This window comes from Lonchura striata, chromosome 6 (genome assembly GCF_046129695.1).
Source record: "Lonchura striata isolate bLonStr1 chromosome 6, bLonStr1.mat, whole genome shotgun sequence".
NCBI lineage: Eukaryota > Metazoa > Chordata > Aves > Passeriformes > Estrildidae > Lonchura > Lonchura striata.
Window position 1 is genome coordinate 36,775,184 of NC_134608.1, and position 18,484 is coordinate 36,793,667.

Consider the following 18,484-nt stretch of genomic DNA (forward strand, 5'->3'; position numbering starts at 1 on the left):
ACACTCATGCAAAAAGATGCTCCAATGCCATTCCTGTTGCTGTACAATTGTTGTGGCATTGTGCACATGGCAGCCACTTCAGTCATCAAAAGCTCTGGTAAAATAAAACAGTTGAAAGGAAAACTGCAAGTCAATACATATTTTTCCTTTAGTAAGAAAGAAAATGTATTTCAAATCAGGATGGGCACAAAGTGCAAAGCATCATGGCCTGGGCACCAAGCTTTATTAGTGGGTGTTCATTGAAGGCCTTCAAAGCACTGCTGTGGCTCAGCAAAGCTCTTGAGCTACTGGCTCTGCAGAACATGCTGGTCTCTGTGTCCTGTTCTGGCCTCAGGCCTGTAACTGAGTAGCTCTGCTCTGTCACTACTGTTGGAAAGACAAACTAGGTCAGCCTTGCAAAGGGCAGCACAACATGTGTGACTGAGAACTGCACTGGCATAAACAAGAACACACAGACCCAGGGACATTTCCAAGCACTCTTGCTGGTCTGGTATCCACCCCTTCTCCTGCTGTGTCCCATGAAAAGTGCTCAGTGGTTTACAAAACCAGAACTATACTTTTTTTTCTCTTTTTATTTTTTTTCTTTTTCCTTCTTCCTTTTTCTTTTTTTTTTTTTTCTTTTTATTTTCCTTTTAATCAAATTTAGCAGAAATCATTTATACACCAAAATATTAATTTGTATTATTTGGTTATACTTTACTATCTCACGATAGAAAAGTAATGAAAATCCACCAGTAATGGCCTGTCCACCTTTTAGACTAGCAGAGGGGATTGGATGGTGCATTGCTCAGGAGTTATAATTCCAAAAGAGCAATTTCCCAAAATCCTCTTGGTAGAGAAATTGTCAATGCCCTTCTAGAGATACAATCAAGCCATTAAGTAGGAATACTTATGCATTTCTTTCCATCAATCTGTACTTGTTAAATCAGTGCTTGGGCTGTGGTCCCCCTTCATTCTTGAATCTGTTTTTCCCTGTTCTCATCCACTTTCTCCACATAAATTCAGCCAGGAGTTCTTTAGATAGTTTTTGTTCTTGGGTTATGTGCTCATTTACCTCACCAACCTAGAATCATTGCCTACTGCTGTAGAATTTGAATGTCACCAAGGCATTAAAAAACAAAAATCTTTAAAAATATTACTCAAATCAGTAATACCGTTCTTACTCTTTGGTGGATAGAATGGGATGTTTAATTTCATTTTAATGATATTCTGGGTGTGTACAAGTTCATATGTGAGAATGGTTCCCACAGGAATGTCAAATTTGGAGATGAGTTTTGAGTTTGGCTGTGAAATCGATGAGGTCATTGCTTATTCTTACTTATTAAGGGAACAAGACCCATAGCTCAGGTCCCACTATGCTGAAAACTCTCTGTCCTCCAAACATGTTGAGTAATTTCTACTGATCAAGCAGAATTTTTTGTGCCAGCAGAAATTAGTGATCACTGTCATTATTAAAATTCTTCTAGTTACTCTCTAGAAGTAATGACATGGAGAACTACACACATTAGTACAAAAAACCACAATAATTAACTCAAGAGATCACCTGCAGTTTACAAAATAAAACTCACCCTTCTACAGTAGAAATTGGTGCTTTTGTCTCACTCAAAGAAGTGAGATGAACTTAGAGACTACACCATACTGCCAAAGAGTCTGTAGCTCAGTGCTAATCCAGAAGGCAAATGAGCAAGTTGCTACTTAGAAATATGTGTATTTAAGTTATTGCAGAGGGAATATTATAAAGTTAAAAGTTTTGACTTCTAAAGTTGGCTCTGGGTTTTAACACCAACTTTAAAACTTGCTCATGGTATTAGTAATATTTCTTTTCACCCTGTACATAAGAATAAAAAAAAATTACATCTTTATCTCAGGGGAATGAGAGAGAATTAGTTGCTATCTCTAGATGTCTGAATCAGACACATTCCTTTATATGCTTTACATACTTCTGTCATTAAAAAATCAGTGAAATTTGTACTCATGAGGTTACAGTAACTGATATTTTGAAAGAGTAAGTTTCTAAATTGGTAGTGCCCACATTTTTTATGACTCCCATAGAAGTCTGGTCCTGTGCCCATACTGAGCATAACACTAGCTTTTCTGTTGTCTTCAGTGAAGTGAAAATGGCTGTGCAGACAACCATGAAATCTTTCCATAGAAAGGTCTTGGGAAAACAGATCAGCTTTGCTTCATATCCAAATGTGGGCATGATGCCAGGAGAGGGTACCCTCACTCTCTAGAGCCATCTTAAATAAGCCTTAAATAAACAAAGGCACTAAGAGTGTAGATGTTCAATCTGTCATTAAAGCCACTGCTTCTAATTAAAAAGTAGGTGAGAAATCTACTTTAAAGTTACTTTATCCTGGGGGTTGGTTTGTTTTTCATTCCAATTGCATGGATGAGCCTCCATTCAAACGAAGAGTCGCTGAAGTGACACTGAAGCACGAGGGTGTGGCTGGGAATGGGAGAAGGCCATTGAGGAGGGTGTTGGAAATGCAAGAAGTACCTGTCAATGTGTAGCCCTGGGCAAGTTTGACATGGTCTGTTTGAGTCTCTAACTGGGCTTTGGAGGGAAACAATTTTGGGAGAGCATGATGCTAGTGAAAGCTATTTCTGTTATTGTTTATGGAATCTCAGCAGCTGAAACAACATTTCAAATCATTAGTTAACAGAAAAAATCCTCCAGCTGACAAGTCTTGTGTGCATATAGTGCACAGTTCCACCAGGACAGCCAAGATATTTTGAAACTAATAAAGGTGCCCTTCAATTTGCAGCTCTTGTGTTGTCAAAACATTACATTACTTCAGCACTCTGAGGAAAACAGGATCAGTTACAACATTATGTCAAGTGTTCAGTTCCTGGTGTTTTGATGGACAGAAAATATTTCCTTCAATGCTAAGGGCTAAAGTTCAGCAGAACTTCAAGAAAATTGTGGAAACTGTGTTATCCTATTCTTCGTTTTATTCTGCACACTTTAAAATTCCCTTAAAAATAATTTCCTAAGAGAAAATCATAACTTTTGCTTTGTTAGCTCCCATAAATCACCTGCTTTTCTGAATCTGATATTCCTGACAAGACCATTTTGAATTTTATTAAGTATAAAAGCAAATACAGTTGTATTTCCTTTCAAATAATTTGACTAATGCTTGGGCCCTGTCTGAAAATCTTTATTTGCATTGCATTTTCCATTTAGGTCTCACCACACCACTGACATGAGGAAATGTTAGTGCTGTTTTATAGGTGAGGCACTGAATTCCAAAGAATGTTTACCAGCTTTGCAAGTACGTCAATGGCAGAGATACCAGACGAAACTCAGAGCCCTAAATCAGTCCCCAGAATCAGTTGTCATAATCTCATTTTAAATATATACCATGTTAAGGCTCAAAGATTCTCTCTACATAATCTAGAAGACTGTATAATCTGTTAATGGCTTTTGACAAAATCTGAGGTACTCAAGGAATTTTTTGTTACTCCTGTGGTCAGATAAAAATTAGTTTCATTCCTACCTGCTTTTAACAAAGTAGAATGAGTTCAGAAACTGGAGATCCACCTCAGCTGTCAGGTCCCACTCAATCTATCCAGCCCAGGTACAGACGCTTGGACAGAATAGAGACCTATCCTGGGAGGAGGTAGTTGTTGTGCTAACTCAGGTGCCTCTCACTGCTGCAGGCAGAAGATTGGATCAGTGAGCGCATGCAGAAACTGGAGGATCCTTCCATACAAGACCCCAGCAATCTGCAGGACAAGATGAAGTTGCTGCAGAAGCATCAGGTCTTTGAGGCAGAGATTCTAGCAAATGAAGAAATCATTATAGCTGTTAATAAGGTAACTCTCTCACTCTGTTACTGTTTTTACAAATAATTACTGCTCATCCAAAGACAGATTGATGATATGTGAAGGAAGAGTAGCTTGGTCATCACTTCTGCATCAATTATCCTACTGGTGTGATAAGAACCCAGTTGCTCTGCCATGGAAATGTAGCACTTAGTTTACAACAGGGAGATATTGGTTCCATTCAGGGAGCTTCCATCTTTCCTTACAGCATAGATAGGAAAATATACATTGACTTCTTCCTTGCCTGACATGGTTATTCCTACAAAAGGCAAATAGGATTTCATGCCAAATTTGTGAATATTCTTGCTGGAACTGGGTGAATCATATAGCTAAAGGGCACAGTTATCTGTAATACTTGGTGTTCCCATTCCATTAATATCTTTCTTGGCAGGGAAATATTTAAATCCCAGTTTTCTGTAATTCTAGAGTCCCTCCAGAGGACTGTAAGAGCCTTCCAGCTGGCTTTATCATTTGGGTGATAAGAATTTATAGTAGTAATCTATTGTTCAATCCAGGTTAGGAAGGTGAAAGACTCCTTCTAGAAAGGTCATGCAAGATGGTAATCCCTTTAAAAATTCGTCACAACTTTTATTTCTAATTTATTTTTCTGAATGCGAAGAAAGGAGAAGCCCTGATATCAAAAGGCCACCCAAAATCAGGAGAGATCCGTCGCCAAGTCCGCATGCTTCAGGAGCACTGGGAGAAGTTGAAGAGAGCTGTTGCTGCTCGTGGGAAGATGCTGGAGGACAGTCGGGACTTCCTAGAATTTCTCCAGAAGGTGGACCAAGTGGAAGCCTGGATCAGGGAGAAGGCAAGTGGATTTTACCATTTAACCTGAGCAGCTCACTAAAGACTTGCTATATAGCAATGACATTCTCATAAATGTGTCATCTTCCAGGATATTCACCTAGTGATTTTTTTCTGTAAGAATCATGACATATTCTACAAAATATGTTAATGACTGAACAAATTCTATAGAGTCTGTCCATACCAGAGTCAATTGGACAGTATTAGCACATTTTCTCATGTAAACATGAAGAGTTTGCGATTATTTGGGGCCATCTCATGCGTATCTACTGGGACAGAGAAATGAAAGCAGATTAGAATGGAAGAGACTTGAAGCGTTTGGCAGCTGGCCTTCACTCTAATTGTATATCAAATCTGAAAGTTTCTCTTTGTAGGAATGAAGAATCACTTTCATTCAGAGGTTGTTTCCATAGCCAGTAATAAATGGAAAAGGGAATTGGGACCAAGTCTCATAATTATCTAAAGATCAGAAGAGACTATTTCAGAAGCCATAGGTCGGTGATTTATAGACATATCACAGAACTTATTGCATCAGGATAAGCATTGGGAATTGCTGTGTTCTTGTAGTCTTCACCTAAATATTTGTTCACTGCTTATTTCCCCAGGAGGTCATGATTAATGTAGGTGATGTGGGAAATGATTATGAACACTGCCTGCAGCTCAAGAAAAAGCTGAATGAGTTCCGTGGAGCAACATCAGGGGTAAGAGGTGCTTTTCATGCTCATGTCTTGCAAGGCTGCAAGCAGCAGGTAACTTTTCAGTCCAGTTAGCAAATACAATTCCAGTGCTCTGAGGAGGTGTAAGACCAAAGTGATAGGAAGTATCTCTACCTCAAAAGTCACTTAAAAAGACAGAATTTTCTCTTTTTATGCCTTCTGCTTTGAAGATGTCTAGGCAGAGCTGTCAGGCAGTCATGACACAGCATAACATTTCAGACTGCATTAAATGCCTGGAAAACTTGCTGTGTGAGCCTGAATTTGAGCAGATTTTGCTTGGTTCATGCAGTCTGCAAAGTCACAATTATGTCCACCCAAGAGTAGTTTAAAAATTGTTGTTTCAGCCATGCTTATTTGAATCAGAGAACTGATCTAGACCTTCCATGAACAAGCCTGTAAAAAAAGAATACTGTTTTCTCTGTTTCTATCCTTTATTTCTCAATTTTTCTCCTTCTGAGTAATGGTCTCATTTTCATACTCCTTCATTCAAATTAAGGACGTAAATCTGGGGGCCTCTGTTTATACAGCACATGTGGTTACTCATGAATCATAACATTAATAACCAGACATTCAGTAAAACAGAGCAATGGTTTACACTTTGGATAACAGCCATGTGACAAGACCGCTGCACTCTTCACCTCTCCATGCTGAGCTCTCTGTCCCTCTTTCATGGTGCCGAGTCAGGCCAGTGCCTCTCCTGCCCCAGTGAGGTGTGCCAACTTAGGCACCAAACCTGGGGCGCCAGGGCCCCCCTGTCGTGTGTTCAGCTCCCACCACGAGAGCTGCAATGCCATATATTGAGGGGATGCATTTGCAACAACCTCTTGCTCTCTCTGTCTGTGTGAACTCCTGCAGATGAAGGCTGAGGTGTGTGTGTCACACAGGAAAGATTACTGTGCTGATTTGCTAGTCTGGAAATTGAGGGAGACGTCTGGAAAGAGATGTGTAATGAATTTGTGAGTGATATTTAATGTAGTCTCCTAATATTCTTCATCCTTTGTTTGCCTGTTATCTTTTTGCTGATTCTTGTTATGGCAGCTCCTGTCTTCTACTTTTGTTGCCTAGTAGCAGAAGGAGACAATCCTCTTCTATGCAAAGTAGTAGTGTAGATATGCCTGACACCAGGGAGAAACCCCTGAGCTCCCTATTCCAGAGCCCAGCAGAATTTCGTGCCAGTGCATTCACACTGGATTTGGACAGAGAGCCTAATTATTTGGCTTCAGCACCAGGGAATTAGTAAATTGAAGAGACATTCATTTTATTGACCAGCTGACTATGAGCTAAGGGAATTGAGCAAGGGCTCTCCTACAGCTCGTACCAGCCATAAAAAGGATGATTAATAGGGCAGAAACAACCCAGTGTTCCAGCCAGCATAAGCCTCTGAATAGGAAAGTTTTTCCGTAAACTGAGGTAGATTTTATGTGCCGCTCTTGAAACTCTTGGTTAGATAGTATCAGCTTGTAGCCACTGCTCCCGTAACACTCTGAACATGACTCCTGCAGATAAAAAGCTGGGAGAATTATGCAGTTATGCCCTGATAGCTGATGCTCAGTTATGCAGTGCTTCCTAGGGTGATACAAAGAGAAGGAGGCTGCTTCTGGCACAGTGTGTGCATCCATCCATGCTGGGTTTTCCCACTAGAAAAATCTGATATCAGGGTAGGGAATAATCATCCTGCATTGATGGCTGCCAGACTTTCGATTCATTGTGCTGTTATTACAGGAGGCTGCAGGGTTTCTGAAGACTATCTGACTGTCTGCTGGTTTCTCTAGTTTACTTTATGGCTGTGCATAGTAGGAAAGTACATGTGGAATCATGCACATTGGTATGGATGCAGCATAAACAAAACACACAATGCAGTGAATACTTTAAAGTGCATCTTGCAGCTGTGCTTCTCTATACCAGTGATTGTCTCCCTGCTAAACTTGTGATTTATTTGTCCTAGAAAAATAAATGTTTTTGTATCTTGGAGCAGTGTTCAGCCATCTGTAGTACTCCAATATAAAAATTATCCCACTGTACTCTAGATTATATGGGCAATGTGCAAATATTACCCATTCTATGGTACATGCATGGGAAGCAAGTCTCCTAGAAGACTTAGCCTTAGAAGAAAATACAGTGGCACAGGTTGTCTGGGATTCTCAAGGCTGTATGGATTTTGAGCTTATTGTCTACAGTACAGAAGGCACTCTGGGACAGGAGCTCACCTAGGTAAAACAGTCAGTAGGCCCAGGAGCCCTTGAGTCACTACCTGTCTGACAGAGGGACAATCTGCCACATATCAGCTGTTCCACTGTGTAACCAGCAACTGCATCTGTCTTTCTTCACCAAATGAACCCCTGCTGGAATATCTGCCTTAGAAATGAATGTCTGAGGGTCTGAGGGCCATCACCTAAACCAAGATCATTGTTGCATCTAGAGCCATTAATGTTCTTTCTTGCCTTTACTGTCTAATAATCAGGCACATGGTAACACCAGTGCTTGTAGTAGAGCAAACTCTGTGTGTCTGAAATGTTAGTGGAGTAAAACCCTTTCTTGTTGCTGCTTGTGTTGATTTTCACATCTCAGTGCAAAGCTGGGTCACAAGCAATTTGAACAAGGACCTTTGTTTCCTTTCTCACTTTACAGGAGTCAACAGTGGATGATGCTCACATCAGGACTATCAATGCCCTGGCCATGAAACTGGAGAGACAGAACAAGGAAGAAACAAAGACGATCTATGAGCGCCGAAAGCAGCTCAATGAGAAGTGAGTATGCTTTCAAATGTTCCATGTAAAGCAAAAACAAGAAGGGAAAATTAGGTGTTTTCTTCTGAGATAAATGGAGGAATTGGAACATTTGTTTTCTTCTTTAATATCACAACTACCAAATATCAGACACTGGAGCTGTCTTTCAATACTCCCAGAGCGGGAGTAGAAGAGGGAGTAGCTTAGAAGGATTTTTAATCCAGAAGTGCCAAAGTCATGTTTCTAGCCTTGGAGTCAAATACTGTTTCACATCACTTGGCACACAAGATGCATGAAGCTTAGGCACTTCCATCGATTCACACAGTTGTCCTGGTGAATTGCCTTGTGCTTTTGCTTCTCCACAGCCCACTGTCTAAGAAACAAAAGCATGACAATATTGATTGTGAGATTACTGAGCATTTAGGGAAACTGGATCAGTACTTTTTAGCTTTTAAACCCCATGCCATCCTGGAGACATGGAATAACTACAACCAGATAGTCTTCTCAGGCTAATGCTTTATCCCTGTGATGAGAATTGGGAGATCAATATATGAGGTAGTTAAGAAAAACTTTTGGTTTTGTTTAAATATGAGCATCATGAAACTCAGTTGTGGAAATCCTTACCTCTGAAATGCATCTCTAAAATATTATTTCCAATTAAAGGTGGAACAGTTTTCATGGTAACCTAAATGCATACAGGAAGAAGTTAGAGGGAGCCCTAGAGATTCATGCCTTAATCAGAGAAATAGATGATATCACAGAAAGAATTACTGAGAAGGTAAGGTTTCCAATTTTGATTAAGTGAAATGGAAAAATGCTCTATCAATCTTATTCATCCAGAAAATAGAGGGTAAAATGCTGATCCTGAATTATAATTTTCATATTAACAGAAAAAAAGGTTATATAAAAACCAATTATTTAATCAATGTAAGTAATTATATTTATTTCATTATAAGTCAGTAGAGAAGTGGCACTACTTAAGGTTACAAGACTTTTGGCTTGATATTTTCATAACAACTTCTAAAATGTATTTCTTCATTTTATGGGATTTAATTTCTTAGGATCCCAAGGATACATTTTATTTTTTTATTTTCATAACACACCTGAATTTCTGTGCAACAATTTATTGGGAAATAGTTTTTTCTGTTTGGTATATGGAAAAAAAATAAAAAAACAGAAAAGAAACATTGAGAAATGTAAGGAGGCATGCCTGTCTTTGTTTATGGCCAGAGGCACCTTAAGCAGGATTATGAGTGTTCAAAGAGATGTGGATTCTTGTTTCATCTCTGTAAAGAGAGCAGACAATGTGCTCTTTTGATATTTAAAAAGACAAAACATTTAGGTGGCAATGCAAAGAGGTGAAGGAGGAGGCTTTTTTAAATAAAGATACATATCCTTTTGCTTGGTGTTATCTTCACCATTTCCACATCCCATTGCCCTCTCCAGAGTGTATTGATACAAGCACTGGATTATGGAAAAGATGTGGAAAGTGTGGAAAACCTGATTCGAAGACATGAAGAAATGGAGAGAGAAATCAGCGTTATTAAGTCCAAAATGGAGGTAAAAAGTAGGGAAGTACAAAGGATATTGAAAAAATTTCACTTTTTCTTCTTGAAAATATGGTGCAAAAATCATTGTTACTCTTCAGATTGATTTGCAGGAATTTTCAGCAATGCAAGTGCAGCATAAATTGCTTCTCATGAAAATGTTGTGCTGCTTAATCTTATCAAATATTATTCTTCCTGATGCAAAAAATCTAAGAAGAAAAGTCCCTTTTTAACATCTGGGTCTCTGGCCCTCACCTACAAGCCAGATCAGACTGTCCTATACATTTTGGAAAGCATGGACTCCATCTTCCTCCAGTTCATGTACTCAGCTGAACCAAAATCACAATTTTAATTTCTCTTCAGAACTTAAATACAAACCCCATACTGCATGTAGTTTCCTGACACAGACATCAAACACAGAAATTCTAGGTTATAATTGCCTGCCTGATCCACTCTGGCTTCTGTAAAAACTGGTCAGTTTGCATCACCTAGGACTAAATTAAACTGAGCATTAAATATGGGTCTAAGCTCATTTATATTTGTATATTTTTACTAAAAAATATATATCCTGTTGAACAGTAGTAGAAATCCAATGACAATCTCTCACATTTTTTCACCATTAGCCCTTTCATATAGAAAATATGAAAAACTTTTTCTTTACAATAGTATAATAACTTTACTTTTTTTAAGGATTAAAACCAGCCTGGCATATTTTCTGTTCTGCATAATTAAAATTCTTCATTTTCAACAACTTGATGGAGTTTTGCAACTAAGTTTTCAACTTTAAACCTGAGTTGATGAGTGTTCATCAGACTGCTAGTAGAAATTAGAATTAGCAGTTCATTTTCTTATCTATTTGTCCATATTCTGCAAAAATGTTTTCTAAATTGTCAGTTAGCTTTTGTGCATGCAAAGCAATGCATGGATGTGGATGTTTGTTCACAAATGCATGTCTATTAGTTTTTTGCATAATACATATCCCTTTGCATACTTTGTTACTATAATTTAATTACCTGCCTTTGAGAGTTGGGGTCTTAAAATGACCTATTTTTCCTGAAAGGCAAACTTAGGAATGAATATAAGTATTTGGCATAAATTTACCCCACTATAAATCTCTTCCCAGCCACTGGAACTGGAATCTTTCCGCCTCTCCACAAGGAATCCATCCATAAATGACAAACTGACTGTGAAGCAACAGGAGATGAAAAACAACTGGCTACGACTCCAGGGACAGGCCAAACAAAGGTGAAGACTTAGAGTTGTTTGAGTATCTCTCAGAAGGAGCAAAGCTGCTCCCAAACTCTACTTGCCAGAGGTCTTTTAAAGTTTCTTAAGGGTTTTTCACAGATTTAACATAGGCAGCTATGACACCTGCATTGGAAAAAGTGTGACTTGATACACAAGAAGTTCCACTGGTGTGACTTTGGGAAAACTAATACAATGGTTTTTTGGTTTATCCCATTAAATAATGCTATTAAAATGCCTCCAGACTATCAAAGTAAACTATCATAAAGCCCTTGTGAAAGACTTCTTTTTGGATGGTTCTTGAAGATTTTTTTTCTCAAATCTTTCCAAAACAAGAAATGCTTAATCCTGATCTGTAATAATTGCTGCAAGCAACAGATATGAAGGCTTTTTTACCTTTCTTGTGCTAATGAACTGATGTTGAAATATTAGTAATTATGTTGTCTCCAAGGCAGTGTGCATCTCCTGTGGTTTTGGTTAACATAAGGGAAAGCTTGAATTCATTTCATTTGGCTTCTGTTAAGATACTTTCCTCTGCAAATGGGGAGGGAGAGGTAACTAGATCATTCCATGTCAGATGATGCTGACCTGCACCTTGTGTGGCAGGAAGGAGAAGCTGGAAGCCTCGTACCAGTTGCAGAAATTTAACTTGGAGATGAAGGAGATACTAGACTGGGCCCAAAACACCAGAGCTTTAATGGAAGCAGGGGCGCTGCCTAAAAGCGCCAATGAAGCCGAAAGCATGATAGAGGAGCATCAGGAGAGAAAGGCAAGTACCTTCCGTGGCTCCAGTTGCACATACTGGGAATCTTTCTGTGTGCACAGCATACCTCTATCAATAACATGGTAAAAAACTGTTTTCAGTACCAGGCTGGGGAGAGAAATCACCTACATACTGACAAAACTGTCCCATGGGCTGTTTGGCACCTTGTGTCTTTCAAAGAGCTCTCACCTCTACTGCTGTTCAAGCCTGATAGTGAAAAATAGGTTCAGTCTCACATCATGCTCACTGCTCATCTCTTTGTTCATATTGCTAAAGAAGTTAATGCCAGTTAATCCTTGCTTCGAGCTAGATTTTGTCATGAGAACTTAAATTATGTGAGAAGAAAATAAAATCAGCAGTTTGTTTCACACAGCAAAGCAAATTATCAATGAATGGTGCTACACATTCAGTTCTGAAACACTTCATATCCCAGTAATAATTACCTTGCTAATGTTTTGGTGGCTAATTTGGTTAATACTTTTGGTTTCTTTTCTGAAAGGAGTGAGATTTTAATTCACATTAGGAAAAAAGCCAATATTTTACTTTTTCCCAAGGATCATAGCTATCTTTCACCTGTTGTGCTACTTCTCTTTGCAGTTTCTTTAATTATTCTGTGAACAGGATTTTTAGAAATACTGATACCCAGTACTTTGTGGGTCCCCTTACACAAACAGTTTGTAGATTCTGATTAATTTCATAAACCTGAATTTAATGTGAAGCACCTGAAATCCCCTTCTTTTTTAGAGTCATCCATTTTAACAATGCTTTCTCATATCACTTAACAATGTTTTTGTTAATAATTCTTTGTCATATTAGAAATATCACAAACCACTGATGTAGTGTGCTCCAAATTTAAATGGTGGCAAGATCTAAGTCTTTAATATCTGCTGGTCAAGAAGCCCAGATGGCTCTAAGGAGACAGTTGCAGAGAAAAGGAGGAATTCAGGCACTATGTTCTTATGCTGAATAAACTAAAATTATAGACAAGGCAAAAAGGAGGGTTTTTTTCATTCTGGTTAGTGGCTCAAACCAAAGTCCTTAGGAGAGATTGGAGTTGAACTGTGTGAATTTCAAAAATATTTGAATTACAATTTTATAGATGTGTTATCTATGAATGGGCAACACCACCACCCTAAAAATCTCTAAAAGCAGCAGCTCTAATTTCAGAAATTAAATAGAACATACCATTGTGTTTAAGGTAGTTTATGAGTTAATACGTGGTATTATTTCATTCCATAGTTATTTTCATTTTCAAATTGCTTACATTAGAAATTCTACATTCAATTTGCAGGGATCATAATTGCTGTTTATGCTTTCACCTTAAGGATTGAGTATAGGGGTATAATTCATTCCTCAGACCAGATGCAAAAGTTAAATGTGTTTCATTTTAACAACACAAAATGAAATAAAACCATGCCTTTAACATAAAAATCTGAAGCACACTTCTTTGCTGGAAGAGGAAAAATTCTAGGCACTGTTTCTTAAAAGCAACACTTTTATGCAGGAGGACTGGGGGATGATGTTATAGATGTTTGAAATTGTGTTCATTTATATCTCAGCATTTTCTAATGTGTTTCTAACTAAATCTCAATTTTCATTGTAGGAAAACAGTTGTTCCTGGACCAATAAAGTAATCTATTATTTACATTTACTCTCTCTTAGGCAAGTCCATGCCCTTCCAGTAACATAGCTCAAAGATGAATGATTTTCCATGCAAATATTAGTGCTGGAAAGTTATAGCCCAAACTCTTCCCCTTAAGGCTTGTATTCTGAATAACTGGCTTTTCATAAACCCTTGACATCAACCTTAGCAATGTATTTTAGGAGGAGATTGAAGCCCGAGTGGAAAGATTCAATGCTCTCAGTGACTATGGTAAAGAACTTGGCAATTCTGGTCACTATGCAACCCCTGAGATTCGCCAGTCCCTCTCCAGACTACAGCAAGCCTGGTCTGAACTGATCCAAGCATGGAAAGAGCAATATATAAAATTGTTTCAGGCACAAGATTTACAGGTGAGTAAAATGACATTTAAGAGAGAATGCACATGCCACTGACAGTTTTTCTTGATGTAAATAGCAAATTTATGAGATGGTAGAATGAAAGATAATAATATCCATTGTTTCATCTATATTTCACTGGTTTCTGGAAGGCATGCTGAGGGCCAAGCACAATGGTGACAGGACTTTGTGAAATTTTACCTCTACAAATCATAGAAATTTCTGTGGAATAGGTGCTAATATGTTTTTCGAAGACTGTAAAACTTTGTCAAACTCTCATACATCTGGAAAAAGACACATACTTATAACACAACATCACTATTCTTCCAAATTCTATAACCTGCCCAAAAAGGCATGGAGCCAGACAAGTATTTTTTTAAAAACTGAAGAAAAATTTAGCATGGATGGAATAGTGTATCTTTTCCTGGCTTTTTTTCCTAATAAAATAACTATTTTGGCTGCAGTTTTCTAGAAATACTTCCCTGTAACAGTCAACTCACTTTAAACATTTCTGCTCAAACAGAGATTCTACAATGAAGAATGTAAAATACTTTAAATAAGAGCTGGGCTACTAGCCCCATCTAAAATCATCACATATATGAGAACTTAAATCTTATGGTATGGGCAGTTTCAGTGCTTTTTCATGTATTATGTTAATTTTTGAAATAAACATGAAAGTTTGGTTTTTTTTCAATGTACTCTGCTGAAGTTCAGGTTAGCTTCTGCTTTACAGCATTTCAGCATATTGTCCTGTTTGTGACTGTTGGATTTTTTCCCTACACAGAAATTCTATGGCTATGTGGAACAGATTGAGAGCTGGCTCAGCAGCAAAGAGGCCTTCCTAGCTAATGAGGACTTAGGGGTATGTGCTCTGAGAAATTACAATTTTCTCTGCAATTGGTCTGGAGAAGGGGGGACTGTACAATGACATGCTCTGAATCTTCCTGTGCTCTTTCTCCTCCTGAAGTTACTGCTCTGCCCTGTTGGTGCTTTAGGATCAGATTTCTTTCCTTGGTACTTTACACAGAGTGGGAATCTCAGCCATAGGAGTAATGGAACAATCCAACTGCTCTGAGTGGAGCAGGAAAATGAGACTGTATAGAAACATGAACTCTGGTATTGTTTGGGTTGGAAGGGACCTGAAAGACCACCCATTTCCAACTCCCTGCTATGGGTGGGGACACGTCCCACCAGCCCAGGTTGCTCAATGGCCTGTTCAGCCTGGCTTGTTTTATCAGAACCAAACACATTTGCCAGCAATGTACAAGTCATCACTGCTGTCACTGCTGGCATACCCAGTGTAGCTTTAAATTACCTACCACAGATATCAGTAACACTGAAATAGGTGAAACTGCAGAGTGATGCATGAGCTGCAGAAGCTGTTCAGGATGCTGAATATACATTCTGACACTTAGCTCACCCTACACCTTGTATATGTAGTGCTACTAAATTAGTTGTCTCTGCAGGGGCTACAAAAACATCTCAGAGTTTGGTCCATTTGCAGTCCCTTCATTGCAGCATATAAGACTTAGAAGGACTCATCCAATCATATTTAGCTCAGAAATGTGTAGAAAATGCTCTGTGAGTAATTTCCCATCCAATGACTCATGTAAGCACCCAGAAGTTTAGTGGGTTTTTTTCTGATCCGTTTGATGTGAGCTTATTGCTTCCTTTAGAATAGTGGAGAAGCAGAGTTTACTGGGACAACAACATTTTGACACCACTGGTTCTATAATTAAGGTGCTGAGGGTGCTGAAAGGAGAACTCTGAGTCATTAATCTTGGGATTCACAAACATTACAAGACGTGTTTCTCTGCAGATTAACTGTAATGTCAGACTCCAATCCTCAAATTCAAATCTGGATCTGAGCTCTTCCAAATTCCATGAGTTGAAACTGAGGCTGTAATTTTAACCTCTTTCTGTGACATATTTGTTCACGTAACTCTGATTTCAGTTTGGCATCCCACGTTTACTTTCAACATGGCATCTGTCTAAAGATTGATTTAAAATTAGGGGCTGATGTTTCAATTCCTGAGAAATTATGTGTTCTAAGCAGCATAACAATATGCACAAGAAGCTAAGCATCCAGCACTGAAATAATGGCCTCAGACCTTGCATGCACCATTATTTAGGTCCCAAGTGTCAGATCAATGCCAGTCAATTCAAAAGAACCAATAAATTTTCTTGACAGCTAGTTTGCAAATGTGGGGTAAATGCCATTTACTTCTGGATTATCAGTGATTTGGATGGAAAAACTTTGACTGAAAGCAGCTTCCCTTTGTTGATTCCTATCCAGGACTCAGTGTCTAGTGTGGAGAGCCTGCAGCGGAAACACACACAGTTTGAAAAAGCCCTGGAAGCTCAGATGGAGAAAATCGATGAGATGGCTTCATTTGCTCAGCAGCTAACACAGAACAAGCATTATGACTCAGAAAATATCAGCAGCAGATGCCAAGCTGTTCTGAGGAGGTGAAGTCAAATCCTTCTCATGTCAGCCACCAATCTCGTCTGCAATGAGACCCTCCTCCTGTGAACATTATCTTTAAATTGATTAACAGAACTATAAACTGGTTTGCATTTGCTCAACTTCATGCTTTGCACTGGGGGCCTCCCAAATTTGCTGTATTTAATTAGTAGGCTTCCAAAATGCAATTAAGTGGAGCGGGGAGCAGGATTAAGAAAAAGGCAATTTCTGTTTAATTCTGTATTCTGGCCTGGCCTTGGGGACCGTGCTGCAAACAGAAGGCCTGCCACACCCTTAAATACTCCATCATTAAATACCATCAAGAAAGGTCATTTCCTAGACAACTGCTTTTCTCTGCTCTAATGGGGTTGATCTTTAAGCCCTACTCAAATTATCCATTAGGGCATTTGCAAATTTTCTGACCAGATTTTGGCCTTTCATGTGAATTACTTTATTGCTACTAGCAATTTGTATATTGTTCATCTTAAACAAGTGCTGAAATAAAAGCAGTTGTATTCACTGCTGTGGTAGAAGAAAAGAGCTACACAGAAGTTATGAAAAGAGACTGAAGGTCCCTTTAATTCAAGTGAACATACTGATGTTAATATTGTCTAATTTGATACGATCTATTAATACCTCACATCTGCATTAACACGAATAAAGTGCTGCATGTCCAAAATTGGAAAAAAAAATTAAAGGATAGTGTAGCTTTAGTTTATCCATCACCATCACATTTGCAGGATTTCCATAAGAAATGTGCTGAGTTTATGTTCTCTTGAACCCTGAAAGGCAATAATGGTGATTTCTAGAGGCAGATCCCATATACACAGAATTTGTGGGCAGTTTAAACATATCTATCAGTTCCCAAGCTTTCCTACAGTGTCCTGGGCATCTCCTCTGACAGCCCAGATCAAGGGAATCTGTTTATTATGGACATTTCCCTCCTAGGGAATGGAGGATTAGATCACATTTCAGAGGTGAAATTTGAAAATGCTGATCTATATAATTCACTCTGAGACTTTTACCTCACACATCTGTCTTCATCTCAGAAAAAAGAGACTGCTGGAGAATGCTGCTGCTCGCAGACATTTGCTAGAGGAATCAAGGCTTCTGCAGAAGTTCCTGAAGAATTCTTTTGAGGTATGATTACACAGGATTCATAATATTCTGGTTTCTTAAAACATGCTGTGCTGCATAGATTGGAATCCCCAGACAGATTTACTGTGAGGAAAATGAAGGAACTGAGCCTCGAAGTGAGATAATATTGGGAAAGATAAGGATAAAAATGAAGGGATATTTTTTTCTTCTTCTCTCTAGTCGAGTGTAGTAAACAAAAGATCTACTGTATGTTGGACAACAGCAAAACGCAGAAGAAATAAATGTATTTAAAGGGAATGTGCCACCAATAATAAAGAAAAAAAAAGAAGAAGAAAAAAATCAGGTTTTTTTTGTGAGATACCAACAATAGGTTAGAAATAGGGAGATCATTGTCTATGCTCCCCTTGCACACATGTGCCCATGCATTTTCTCACTGCATGGGGGCTATCTGATGGAGAAAGCTCCCTTTCCAGGCAACAGCACTCATCAACAAACATGTAGGGGTGACTTCATGAAGGGCAGGAGGAGGGAGGCAGAACCTCAGAAGGAGAACTCATTTCGGTCCCCACTTACCTGTTCCCTGTTTTATACATATAAGAGGAGAGCCTGGCAGGCTGGAGCTGAAGAAACTAAAGAAACACTGAAGATTTTGTTTACTTCTGTTCTTCCCTCATCACAGGTGGCTGCCTGGATTAATGAGAAGAATAGCATTGCCCAGGATGATAGCTGGAAGGATCCAAGCAATCTGCAGACCAAACTGCAGAGGCACCAGGCTTTCCAAGCAGAGATCATGGCCAATAGAAATCGTCTGGACTCCATCAAATCAGTGAGAGAAGAGGGGTTATGGGCAAGGGGGGCAACTGGTATGAAAGCTTGTGCAGACTGTGAGTTACAGTGATCTCAAACAAGGGAGGGGGAGTCATTGTCCTCTCACTGGCATTGTCCATGTTGTCTCTGAGTATATGGAGAAGCTTATTCTTTTGGTCCATCAAGAATTTTCTGTGTCCATGTGTTTCTTCACTCTCTCTCTTACTATCTAGTGTGAGCTTGCTATGCATATTCACTGTGCATGCAATGGAAACAGATGGGGGCCTGCAATAAAAGATTCAATCCACTGACTTTAGGGACATCTCTCTGGGTGAATGTCACTTCACAGGTATCCTTGTTTATTTCCAGCAGAGACCCTACCTCATTGGATGTACAGCCTTAACAAATCATATAAGATGTATTCAAGAAAAAGGAGAGAGTTTTTAAGTGCTTCTTTTGTAGAGACACGTTAGTAGGCGAGATAT

The 18,484-nt window shown here is 38.9% G+C and overlaps 1 protein-coding gene across 1 annotated transcript in view; it reads left to right on the plus strand.

The window, feature by feature from the left end:
• SPTBN5 (spectrin beta, non-erythrocytic 5) overlaps positions 1-18,484 on the plus strand; it is an 89,171-nt gene that overhangs the window by 51,622 nt on the left and 19,065 nt on the right. The window contains exons 36-48 of the mRNA XM_077784151.1: positions 3,664-3,819; positions 4,448-4,639; positions 5,241-5,336; positions 7,980-8,098; positions 8,741-8,855; positions 9,524-9,637; positions 10,748-10,869; positions 11,476-11,638; positions 13,457-13,645; positions 14,415-14,492; positions 15,927-16,099; positions 17,144-17,234; positions 17,872-18,018. Of these exons, the coding sequence (XP_077640277.1) occupies positions 3,664-3,819; positions 4,448-4,639; positions 5,241-5,336; positions 7,980-8,098; positions 8,741-8,855; positions 9,524-9,637; positions 10,748-10,869; positions 11,476-11,638; positions 13,457-13,645; positions 14,415-14,492; positions 15,927-16,099; positions 17,144-17,234; positions 17,872-18,018 (1,755 nt within the window). The remainder of the gene's footprint in view (positions 1-3,663; positions 3,820-4,447; positions 4,640-5,240; positions 5,337-7,979; positions 8,099-8,740; positions 8,856-9,523; positions 9,638-10,747; positions 10,870-11,475; positions 11,639-13,456; positions 13,646-14,414; positions 14,493-15,926; positions 16,100-17,143; positions 17,235-17,871; positions 18,019-18,484) is intronic.